The sequence below is a fragment of the Otolemur garnettii genome, unplaced genomic scaffold, assembly GCF_000181295.1.
Source record: "Otolemur garnettii isolate 467f Iridium unplaced genomic scaffold, OtoGar3 scaffold00001, whole genome shotgun sequence".
NCBI lineage: Eukaryota > Metazoa > Chordata > Mammalia > Primates > Galagidae > Otolemur > Otolemur garnettii.
The window spans coordinates 30894890-30907153 of record NW_003852396.1 but is presented as its reverse complement, the minus strand read 5'-3'; the positions used below and the strand labels follow the sequence as shown (position 1 = coordinate 30907153).

The window sequence follows — 12264 nt, the reverse complement described above, 5'->3', positions numbered from 1 at the left end:
CTCGGCGCCTGTGGCTCAAGCAGCTAAGGCACCAGCCACATACACCTAAGGTGGCGGGTTTGAATCCAGCCCAAGCCCGCCAAACAACAATGACAGCTGCAATAAAAAAATAGCCAGGTGTTGTGGTGGGCGCCTGTGGTCCCAGCTACTTTGGAGGCTGAGGCAAGAGACTAGCTTGAGCCCAGGAGTTGGAGGTTGCTGTGAGCTGTAATGCCATGGCACTCTACCCAGGGGGATAGCTTGAGGCTCTGTCTCAAAACAAAAAAAAAGTAAGCAGATGTGGAGTTTGAGAAAGAGGAAGAAGCTGGAATAGCAGATGCGAGAATTATCAGGTCCTTTCAGCAGAGCCCTGGGCTGCAGTCCATATCCCTGAGTCAACCTATAAAGCACTATGTAGCAAAAGAGAAGAAAAAGAGTCTAGTGAGTCTTATGCCTTACTACTAATGTACTTCTTCACATGATAATCCTATCCTTATTCTTTAATTCCTACCATCTTCTCAGGCTACCACAGTCCAAAGAAATCCTTCCATTCCTTCTCCTCTGAACTAGGATTTCTTGATCAACACATTCTTTGAACAGGAAAATGTGGGTTATCTCTTTCTGTCTCAGGGACTGCCTTATGTGTTTTCCAATTTTCATGTCAGTCACTTTCTAGTCATATGTGAGTTACTCAGGGCCAGGGTCTAAGACTTACTTATATCTCTTTACCCCTATACTAAGCATAGGGTAGCATAGGTTCTAGAGCAGGTACTCAGCAAAGGTAGAAAGAAGAGAAAAGGGAAAGGAATGAAGGGAGGTTTTAGATGGAAAGGGGAGGGAGAGATACAATACAAAGTGCGTGTAGAAGGGCCGAGTCCTCACACCTATATTGCCAGCACTCTGGGAGCCTGGGGTGGGTGGATTGCCTGAGCTCATGAATTTGAGACCAGCATGTGCTACAGTGAGATCCTGTCTCTAAAAAACAGCCGGGCATTATGGCAGGCACCTATAGTCTCAGCTATTTGGGAGGCTGAGGCAAGAGGATCTCTTGAGCCCAAGTTTGAGGTTGCTGTGAGCTGTGACACCATGACACACTACTAAGGGTGACCAAGTGAGACTCTGTCTCAAAAAAACCCCCCTCAAAACAAAGTACATATAGAATGCAAATAACAGTTCCTAGGGATAAGAAGATTATGGCCAGCTGTACTGCATAACCTCTGCACAAACTCAGCTCTCAGAATCTACCTCATACTCAGTAAACACAACCAGGGGCAGAGTGACCATTGAGGTTTCAGGAGAACAGATGTGGCTAGCTAGGTGAATAGAGCAAACAAGGGAAGCTGTCTGAGACTTGAGAAACCATAGGATGACAGAATTCCCAGCCTAAGTGCTGCAAATAGATTTTAGCAAAATGAGGTCAACTGTTAACACCATCAGGCCTGAGGTAGAGGAGGGAAGTATAAACAAATGAGATACTGACATGTTAACAGGGTCAGGCATAATGATGAAAGTTTTCAGTATACCACTTAGCATAGAAAGTAAGCCTGATGCCATGGCACTCTACCCAGGGGGATAGCTTGAGGCTTCATCTCAAAAAAAAAAAAAAAAAGAAAGTAAGCCTCCAATCATTATCACCTCCCGAAATCCCTTTTCCCACCGTATTCTCTCCACCTGCTCTACTGCCCACAATATCCTGGCAAATACAAATATTCATCCCTCACTGCCAAAATATGTGCTAGAATTTTTTTTTTTTTTTTTGTCACACAGCCTTCTTTGCTAGGGTATCAGTTCAACCTGTAAGAATTACTCCTGGGCCCTCTTCCCTTCTAGCTATAGCCCAACAAATGTTTTAGCTGCTCCCAACTATCCACAGATACTCTATAGGTAGCAATTTTCCCCAAAACCAAGGTAAGCCAGATTACTCTCCCAAATCCCCTCACTCCTATAGTCTGGAGAGGTCTAGCCTCTTTCTGTATAACTTCTAGCATACATCCCCTAGTTCCTACTCCTTGCTAGGTCTTAAGCTGTATGCTGATGACAGATGAACAAAACTGTCTCTATCATCAAGGAGTTACCCGTTTAAAGGGTAAAAGACACAGAAACAAATTACTATAAAGAAAACAGGTAAAAAGGGCTGTGGGTGGGCAGTGCCTGTGGCTTAAGGAGTAAGGTGCTGGCCCCCTATGCCAGAGGTGGTGGGTTCAAACCCAGCCCTGGCCAAAAAAAAAGGGCTGTGGGTTCCTAGAGGAGAATAAAAGGAAAAAGTTGAGCATGCCTGAGAAGAGACTGGAAAATTATCCTAGAGGAGGTTTGAAGGGTGAATTGGAGCATAATAGAAAGCAGAGAGAGAGTAAAGATAAAGCTTCAGAGACCAAAACAAGCTTTGCTAAAGAGGGAGCCACTCCTGCTCACTGGGGACTTTCCTCTATTATCTAAGCCGCTGAAGGAAGAAGATACACAAAAGTTTTTTGCTTTTTTCCCCCGCTCTACAATTTCTTATCCCAATAATTATTCTGCAGGCCTCTCTCTGCACCCTTTTCAATATTCCTATTAAAAGTACTAGCCCTTAGCTGGACAAAAGCATATACTTAAAATAGTTTTTAAGATATTTGCTACCTGGCTCAGCACCCATAGCACAGTGGTTATGGTGCCGGCCACATGCACCAAGGGTGGCGGGTTCAAACCTCACCCTGGCCTGCTAAACGACAATGACAACTGCAACAAAAAAAAAATAGCCAGGCACTGTGGTAGGCACCTATAGTTCCATCTACATGGGAGGCTGAGGCAAGAAAATCACTTAAGCCCAAGAGTTTGAGGTTGCTATGAGCTTGGATGCCACAGCACTCTACAGAAGGTGACATGATGAGACTCTGTCTCAAAAAAAAAGAAAAAGAAAGAAAGAAACTGCATCTCACCATATTTCCCATGCTAGATTCAAACTCCTGGGCTCTAGCAATCTTCCAGCCTCAGCTTTCTGAGTATCTGAGACAATAGGCACATACAAGTGTGCCCAGCTAATTTTTCTAAGAAAAATCTTGTCTGCAGAGAAAACAAAGACTCCTCAGTGAACCTCTCTTCCCTAGATCTGAGGCTGCTGTGGACAGATAGTACCTGTTCCCTCAGTAGACTCTTGGCTATTGCATGATAAACCTTTGATATGAGATTTCTCAAACTTCAGACAAATGACAGGATTTTTGTTATGGCTGGGCAAGCAAGCCTAGGTACTCTGGGGTGGTTGTCTGCTATAGAGTTAGTATCTGCCCACTCGGCCTTAAGAACTCACTATAAGCTCAGAATGCAGGTCAAACCCAGCATAGGCCATCACCTTGTTAGACAGGGAATAGCACTGAAATACAGACTTCAGTCCATGCTTACAGAGGAAAATAAAGCCTGGCAAGGCATAGATCAGGGGACTTTTTGAAGGCATGCACCATGCACCCCATCCCTTGTAGAAGTCTCCTGGCAAAAAACTTCCTAGTATTTGCCTCAGACTCCAGCTGGCAATCATCAAAATTTTCCTTTAAACAAGCATAAGTAGAAAAATACAAAGACAATATTTACATCAGGGCAGCTGCTGGTTTCCAAAATAGCTTCCAGGAGTACACCTAGCTCTATCAGAACACTTAAATTACAATCATTAAATGGGCTTTCATGACCAAGCCCATTTTACAGATGAGGAAATCTAAGTCTAGGGAGAACTAAATTGCTAAAGGTCATTTCATAAAGCACAGACCAAACAGAGTTCTTAAAAGTGTAAGATGCAAACACCTGGAACAAATAGACCTCCTTTCTTTTAGGAACAGTTCCTCCTGAAAATTATGGAATCTCATAGTTGAAAGGAACCATAAGGATCTTATAGCCCAAGTACTTCATGATATAAAACCGAAAACACACCCTGAGAAAAGTGACCTACACATAGTGAGTGACAATTTTAAAAAGGACCAAGGTCTCCTGTCAGTTCAGGGTTCTTTCCTAAACTTTTCAAGAAGTTGTCTCAATGAAAGTCTGGGAGTTACAAAAGATCAAGCTGTACAGGCATACCTCAGAGGTACTATGGGTTCAGTTCCAGACCACTGCAATAAAACAAATATCACAATAACGCAAGTCATACAAATTTTTTGGTTTCCCAGTATATATAAAAGTTATGTTTAGGGGGTGGCACCTGTGGCTCAAAGGAGTAGGGTGCTGGCCCCATATACCAGAGATGGTGGGTTCAAACTCAGCCCCAGCCAAAAACAGCAAAAAAAAAAAAAGTTACGTTTACACTATACTGTAGTCTATTATAAAGTACGCAAGAGCCTTATGTCTAAAAATATAATGAGCATGCCTTAATTTAAAACCACTTTCTCTATTTAATGTACAGCCAGGGTTGAAAACCAGTGGGCTAACAGAATCTCAACAGCAACAGGAATTTTCTGAATTGCCTACTTAGCCCTTTTTCCCCAAGCTAGGCTTTTGTACCCCTCATAAGACTTGGCCACGAACTACTCCATCATAATTTATCTCACAGGGGGCTCTCAACAGTGTGTGAGATATTATTCACTTCCTATCTTTCCTTAACCAGTGAATACAAAGGCCAAGGTAGAAGGATAGCTTGAGCTCAGAAGTTTAAGAAAAAACCTGAGCAAGAGCAAGACCCTCTCTCTACTGAAAATAAGAAAACATTAGCCCGGCTAATTTGTGTTTGTTTGTTTGTTTTTTTCTGAGACAGAGTCTCACTTTGTCACCCTTGGTAGAATGCCGTGGCGTCATAGCTCACAGCAACCTCCAACTCTTAGGCTTAGGTGATTCTCTTGCCTCAGTCTCCTGAGTAGCTGGGACTACAAGCACCCACCACAACGCCCAGCTATTTTTTTGTTGCAGTTTGGCCAGGGCGGGGTTTGAACCCGCCACCCTCAGTATATGGGGCTGGCACCCTACTCACTGAGCCACAGACATCGCCCAGCCCAGCTAATTTTTAGCTCCTGAACCCAGGAGTCTGAGAATGCTGTGAGCTAGGTTGATGCCATGGCACTCTAGCTTGGGGCAATAGAATGAAACTCAGCCTCAAAAAAAAAAAATTACTGTTTGTGCATACCTTTTTTTTTTAGAAAGAATCTCACTCTTTCACCCTCAGTAGAGTGCCATGGCGTCACAGCTCACAGCAACCTCTCATACTCAAGCGATTCTCTTACCTCCATGGTAAGAGGACTACAAATGCCCCCCATAATGCCTGGCTATTTTTTTAAGAGGCAAGTTCTCACTCTAGCTCAGGCTGGTCTCAAAACTCAACAATCCACCTGCCTTAGCCTCCCAGAGTACTAGGATTACAGGATTAAGCCACCATGCGCCACTGTTTGTGTGTACCTTAATTTAAATTACTTCATCGCTAAAAAATTCTGACATAGAGAAATGAAGTGAGCATATACTATTAGAAAACAGTGTTGACCAACTTGCTTAATGCAAATTGCCACCAACCTTCATTTTGTAAAAAACACAATTATCTGTGAAGTACAATAAAGTGAAGCAGAATAAAACAAGGTATGCCTATATATGTCTATTATTATTAAGGTGTAATTTATAGACTCTAAAATTCTATAATTCTCTCTTTTAAAATGTACAATTCAATGGTTTTAGTATATTCACAAGGTTGTTTAACCATCAGCACAATAAATGTTAGAACATTATCATTAACCACAAAAGAAATCCATATCCTTTAGCAGTCATTTCCCATTTCCTACTCCCCCAGCTCTGGAAACCACTGATCTATTTCTGTCTCTTTGAATTTGCTTATTCCAAATATTTCAAAAAGTGAAATCATAAAATCATACGATATTTGGCCTACTGTGATTGGTTTCTTTCAATTAGCATGTTTTCCAGGTTCGTTCATATTGTAGCATATATTGGTACTTTAATCCTTTTCCTGGATTAATGATTAGTATTCCATTGTATGCATATAACCACATTTATTTTTCAATCCATTAACTAATAAACATTTGGGTTGTTTCCATTTTGGGGAATTATTTTCTGTACATCTCCACTAACACTTGTTATTGTCTATCTTTTTTATTATAACCTAGTGAGTAAGAAAGACTACCTCATTATTGTTTTGATTTGCATTTCCCTGGTGACAAATGATGTTGAATACCATTTCATATGAGTACTGGCTGTGGATAAATACATAGACAAATCCTTTGGCCACTTTTTAATTAGGTTATCTTTTTATTGTTGAGTTTTAAGAATTCTTTTTTTCCCCTGAAATGAGAGAAAAGAGGGAAGGAGGGTGGGGTTTTTTTTTCATCCCAAGAATTCTTTATATATTCTGAAGAGTAGAGCCTTGTCAGAAAGTATGTTTGCAAATACTTTCTCCATTCTGTGGGTTGTCTATTCACTTTCTTGATATGTACGAAACTTTTTTATTTTGATGAAGTCCAATTTATGTATTATTCTTTTGTTGCTTATGCTTTTTTAAAAAATAATTTGAATTACAATTCACATAATATAAAATTATATAAAATTAACCTTTAAAAGTGAACAATTCAGCGGCCTGTTGCCCAGGCTACAGCGCTGCAGCATCAGCCTAGTTTACAGCAACCTCAAACTCCTGGGTTCAAGCAATCCTCCTGTCTCAGTCTCCTGAGTAGCTGGGAGGACTACAGGCGCATGCCATAATGCCCAGCTAAGATTTTTTACTTTTAGTAAAGACAGGGTCTCACTCTTGCCCAAGCTGATCTTGAACTCCTAAACTCAAGAGATCCTCCCATCTCAGAGTGCTAAGATTATAGGCGTGAGCCACTGCACCTGGCCTGCTATGTGACCTTTGTGTCTGGCCTCTTTACCATTTAGCATATTTTTACAGACACACTTAGCATGTATCAGAACGTGATTCCATTTTATAACTGAGTAAAATTCATTACATGTATGTATCAAAATTTACTTTTCTATTTTTCCATTAATAGTTATTTGGGCTATTTCTACCTTTTGGCCCTTGTGACTTGTGCTGTTATGAAAGTATACATATACATATATGCATGTACATATACTTGTTTTAGTATCTGTTTTCAATTCTTTGGATACATACGTAGGTGTAGAATTGCTGGGTTATATTGTAACTCTGTATTTAATTTTTGAGGAACCACCACACTGTTTTCCACAGTAGCTGAAACATTTTACAGTCATTAGCAATGTTCAAGGGTTCTGATTTCTCTACACTCTCACCAACACTTGTTACTTTTCATTGTGGAAAAAAAAAACTAGTATCACTATTACAGCTATCCTAGCTCATGCAACAATATATTCTTAGCTTTAGTACCTTAGTTCTGCCTATCTTAGAAACACAATTTTCCTGCTGACTTCCAGGACTTTTTTTTTTTTTGAGATAGAGCCTCAAGCTGCCCCCCTGGGTAGAGTGCCATGGCATTACAGCTCACAGCAACCTCCAACTCCTGGGCTCAAGCGAGTCTCCTGCCTCCACCTCCCAAGTAGCTGGGACCACAGGCGCCCGCCACAACGCCCGGCTATTTTTTGGTTGCAGCCGTCATTGTTGATTTTGGCGGGTCTGGGCTGGGGATTCGAACCCGCCACCTTAGGTGTACGTGGCTGGCGCCTTAGCCAGTTGAGCTATAGGTGCCGAGCCGACTTCCAGGACTTAATCTTTTAGGTTAGCACATAGGTTATATGAAATGGGTCTAAGAGAAAAATACCAATGTCCTGGTATAAGTCTAACCTGCTCTACCAGTGCCACTCTTGTTGACTCTTGGACCCAGTACTGCAGACACAGGATTCTACTTTCCATGCTAGCAAAATTTTTCAGATAAAAATCCTTTCCTGCTTTAGCCTGCTGCCTCATATAGCATAAATCCTTTTTTGATACAGATACATATAGCCTGATAATATATCTTAGAAGACTAATGAAGGTGTTCAGGCTGTTGAAGAACTAACTCTCTTTCCTGAGTGGTGACAGAGGAGAGAGAAAACAGTTGCAAAATAGCCTAGTACCTGACACTAACCATTTGTAAACAACCTACTTCTGGGTTGGGGATTAATATACAATAAGGCAGCTCCCTTACTGCAATCTATCAAAAGGCAGCCTTTAAGATAAGGGTTTGTGAAAAGAAAGAAAGAAAATAATTTTTTTTTTTTATTAAAAGAAGCAGGCTCAGTGCCTGTAGCTTAGCAGCTAGGGTACCAGTCATGTACATTGGAGCTGGCGGGTTTGAATCCAGCCCGGACCTGCCAATTAACAATGACAATTACAACCAAAAAATACCCAGGCGTTGTGGTGGGCACTTGCAGTCCCAGCTACTTGGGAGGCTAAGGCAAGAGAAGCACTTAAGCCCAAGAATTTAAGGTTGCTGTGAGCTGTGATGCCACAGTACTCTACCCAGGGCAACAGCTTGAGACATTGTCTCAAAAAAAAATAGAAATTAAAAAATTTTTTAAAGAAGGAAAAAAAACAACAACAAAATAGGCTTGCTTTCCTGGTGGGTTACTTGTCCCTGAGCATACTTTTCATATTTTAGCCTTTATATTCTTGCTCAGGCTGTTTACTCCACTTAGAATATCCTCCTCTACCACCTGCACAAAATAAAGCTCTACCATTCTTTAAAGGCACAGGTCACATGCTACCTTGTACATCAGATACCTCCTCTACTCCTCCTCTGGACCTCAGAAGCACTGTGTGCCTCTCTAGAACACTTATTTTATCCTTTAGGGAAGAATATGATTCATCCAGGCCTTCCTCCAGGACAGTGGTTCTTAACCTGTGTGTTGCAACCCATTGGAGCTGTAATAAAGGGCCGCAGCATTAGGAAGGTTGAAAACCACTGCTCTAGGATCCAGAAGACAGTAGATATTTCCTGAAAGCATTTAATGAAGGGATGTTGGTACCTGGTGCTGGACTGAGACTGTTTCATATCTCAATACCAGTAGGAATAAGCTAGGCATTGTGGCTTACATGGGTAACCCCAGTACTTGGGGAGGCTGAGCCAAAAGGATTGTTTGAGCCCAAGAGTTCAAGGCCAGCATGGGCAACACAATAAGACCCTATGTCTTCAAAAAATAGAAAATTAACTGGGGGTGGTGGCATATGTGATATCACTGTACTCTATCTAGCCCAGGCAACAGAGCAAGACCCTGTCTCAAAACGAAAAAAAACACAGTAGAAATAGTAGAAATAGTAGAGGTGCTACCTTGCATGTGTGCCTAGGAGACCCAGGACTCAGCCCAGCCACTACATCTTTGCGTTCCATGCCACAGCAATAGCCCTTCTCTACACAGGACTCACAGAGAGGAGGCCCAAAGAGTACTGTGTCCAGTGCCTTCAGCTGCAGCTTCTGCCGATGGCTCCTGTCTGTCATTTTCAGCACGGTCCCTGTCATGGTGGTGTTGGTTACTGCTAGCCTGTTGAAGCAAAGAGTAGAAAGTAAGTTCCCTGCTGGCAAAGCCAGGAACGAAAGGATTAACCGCCTCCTCCAGGAACACTTCTAGCTCTTGATGATTGCTCCCCTCCACACTCTAAAACACAGAGGCTGGGCGGTGCCTGTGGCTCGAGGGAGTAGGGCGCCAGCCCCATATGCCAGAGGTGGTGGGTTCAAACCCAGCCCCGGCCAAAAACTGCAAAAAAAAAATAAAATAAAATAAAACACAGAGGCTACACCAATGAGGTCTCAACAGGGAGTACAGAGGAACACATAACATTTACTAAGAATTTGCTCACCCTTTTTCCACCATCTCCTAAGTACCCTATCATTTAAGAATCATCCATCTGTGAACATTCCCATACCCAAATATAAATTTTCTGTTGTGCTTCTCCTCCTAGGGTTTATCCTCTATGATTCTGTCTGCATCTCCCACCACTTGTAAATGCATTCTCCTGTCTAGCCCAAGTCAAAATGTCATTTGGGGACTTACAAATTATCCTATTCTTAAACCCACTGTTAGTATATATATAAAGCTGCTGATGATAAAAATTGAATTAACCTCGTTAGCTTGTAATTGAGTCACTGCAATTTATCCTCAATAAGATTAATGTAATTTTTTATGACCTTCAACCATACTGTCAGTGATAACTTTAATAAGAGCGCACTTGTAAACAAGAAAATGATCTAAGAAGAACTGGACTTTGTTTCTCTTCTGCTAGAACACAGTGGGTATAGGAGGAGAAATGTCAAAGATATGAAAGGAGACTGGGTGCTATAGGCTTGTCTATGGCCATACCACCCTGAACGTGCCCGATCTCATCCGAAAGACAGAAAACCACTCATCTGGGTCCCACAAGTGAGCTTTTAATATTATACTACTCTATAAGGTTGGCGCTGTTTTCTGATACATAACTTTTTTTCCCTAGCTGGAAAAGAAGTTTCCTACATCATAGTGTATGATTTACACTCCTGTCTAAAAATGCAGAAGTAGCTACTTCCTTCTCTGACCTTGGAAAGCATCAGGCTCACCTACAAGGGGCAGCAAGGCACTGTGCTAGGGGTGTGGGGGATGTCAAGAGATCTGGCTTCTCATCTCAGCTCAGCCAATGACTTACATGTCTGATCATAAGCTGTTTGGTCACTACACTAGGACCTTGGTTTCTTTCTGGGTAAACTTAAGTAGAATCAGATGCTTCCCACAAGCATGGGAGTTCTTGAGACATCTCTTTAAAGCACTTCAGCCAGGTGTGCTGGACTTTGTCTAAATGATGAAAACAAACATTGTCATCTTTTCTACAGTGTAGTTCTAAAAGAACTTGAAAACTTTAATGGTCTCTACTTCTTTTTTTTTTTTTTTGAGCCAGAGCCTCAAGCTGTCCCCCTGGGCAGAGTGCTGTGGCATTACAGCTCACAGCAACCTCCAACTCCTGGGCTCAAGCGAGTCTCCTGCCTTTGCCTCCCAAGTAGCTGGGATTACAGGCACCCGCCACAACGCCCGGCCATATTTTGGTTGCAGCCATCATTATTGTTTGGCGGGTCCAGGCTGGGGATTTGAACCTGCCACCTTAGGTGTACGTGGCTGGCGCCTTAGCCAGTTGAGCTATAGGCACCGAGCCAATGGTCTCTACTTCTAAACAATGAGAGAAATGAGAAAGGAGCTAATGTTTATTAAGCAACTACTGTGTATCTGGTACTATTCTGATAGTTTACATAAAATACCTCATTTAGTCCTCACAACAACCTTAAGAACTCAGTTCTATTAGCAGTTCCACTTTATACATAAGAAAACTGAGACTCAGAGTCAAGTAACTTGCCCAAAGTCACACACAAGTAAGTGGAAAAGCCAGGGAATGAACTCACATCACCTAGATTCTTCCCATTATAACATATGGCTAGTGATGGGCCTAGAGCTGCCCCCACTTCCTGTCCAAGCTTCCTGCTATCACTAAGATGCCACATTTTGGTTCTCTACTCCTGTGCCCATCCTGGCTGAACCTGGTCTTGGTTCTAGTTGTAGCCACAGGAGGGCTAAGTGAATCCATGACCTGAGAACTGACTTCCTCACCTGTGGCTTGGAGTCTTTTTTTCCTTTTTTTTTTAAATTTTATTTCCTTGCTTATGTTTTTGTTTTTGTTTTTTAGAGACAGAGTCTCACTCTGTCACCTTCAGTAGAGTGCCGTGGTGTCACAGCTCACAGCAACCTCCAACTCTTGGGCTTAGGTGATTCTCTTGCCTTACCTTCCCGAGTACCTGGGACTACAGGCGCCTGCCACAACACCTGGCTATTTTTTGTTGCAGTTTGTCTGGGACCAGGTTTGAACCTGCCACCCTCAGCATATGGAGCCAGTGCCCTACTCACTAAGCCACAGGCACCACCCCCACTTATGTTTTATTTTTATTTCTTTGCTTTTTTGTTGTTGTTGTTGTTGTTGAGACTGAGTCCCACCCAATGCCCCTGAGCAGAGTGCAATGGCGTCATAGCTCACTGCAACCTTAGACTCAGGCTATGGGCATCCCGCTGCCTCAGTCTCTGAAAGCCACTGGGATTACAGTCACTCTCTGCTGCGCCTGGCTGGGTTTTTCCATGAGTTGGGGTTTCACTCTTGCTCAGGCAAGTCTTGAACTCCTGAGCTCAAGTAATTCTCCTTCTTCAGCCTCCCACAGTGCAGGGATTACAGGCATGAGCCACTGTGCCCAGCTGCTTTGTAGTTTTAATCCAAGACACAGCCATTCCCCACAAGAGAATGGTCCAGGGATCCACAATGTAATACTACTATTTCCATGGGTAATAAGAAAGAAACCTAAATTCTACATCTTTTTTTTTTTTTTTTTTTTTCTTTTGTTTCTGAGCCTCAAGCTGTCCCCCTGGGTAGAGTGCCATGGC

General features: G+C 42.4%; 1 protein-coding gene across 2 annotated transcripts in view; it reads right to left on the bottom strand.

Annotated features, from left to right (window-relative positions):
• The window catches only part of STIM1 (stromal interaction molecule 1), a 224882-nt gene that overhangs the window by 29675 nt on the left and 182943 nt on the right, over positions 1–12264 (bottom strand). For both annotated transcript variants that reach the window (XM_012803486.2, XM_003780942.2), the window contains exon 5: positions 9245–9360. In XM_012803486.2, coding sequence (XP_012658940.1) covers positions 9245–9360 — 116 coding nt within the window. The remainder of the gene's footprint in view (positions 1–9244; positions 9361–12264) is intronic.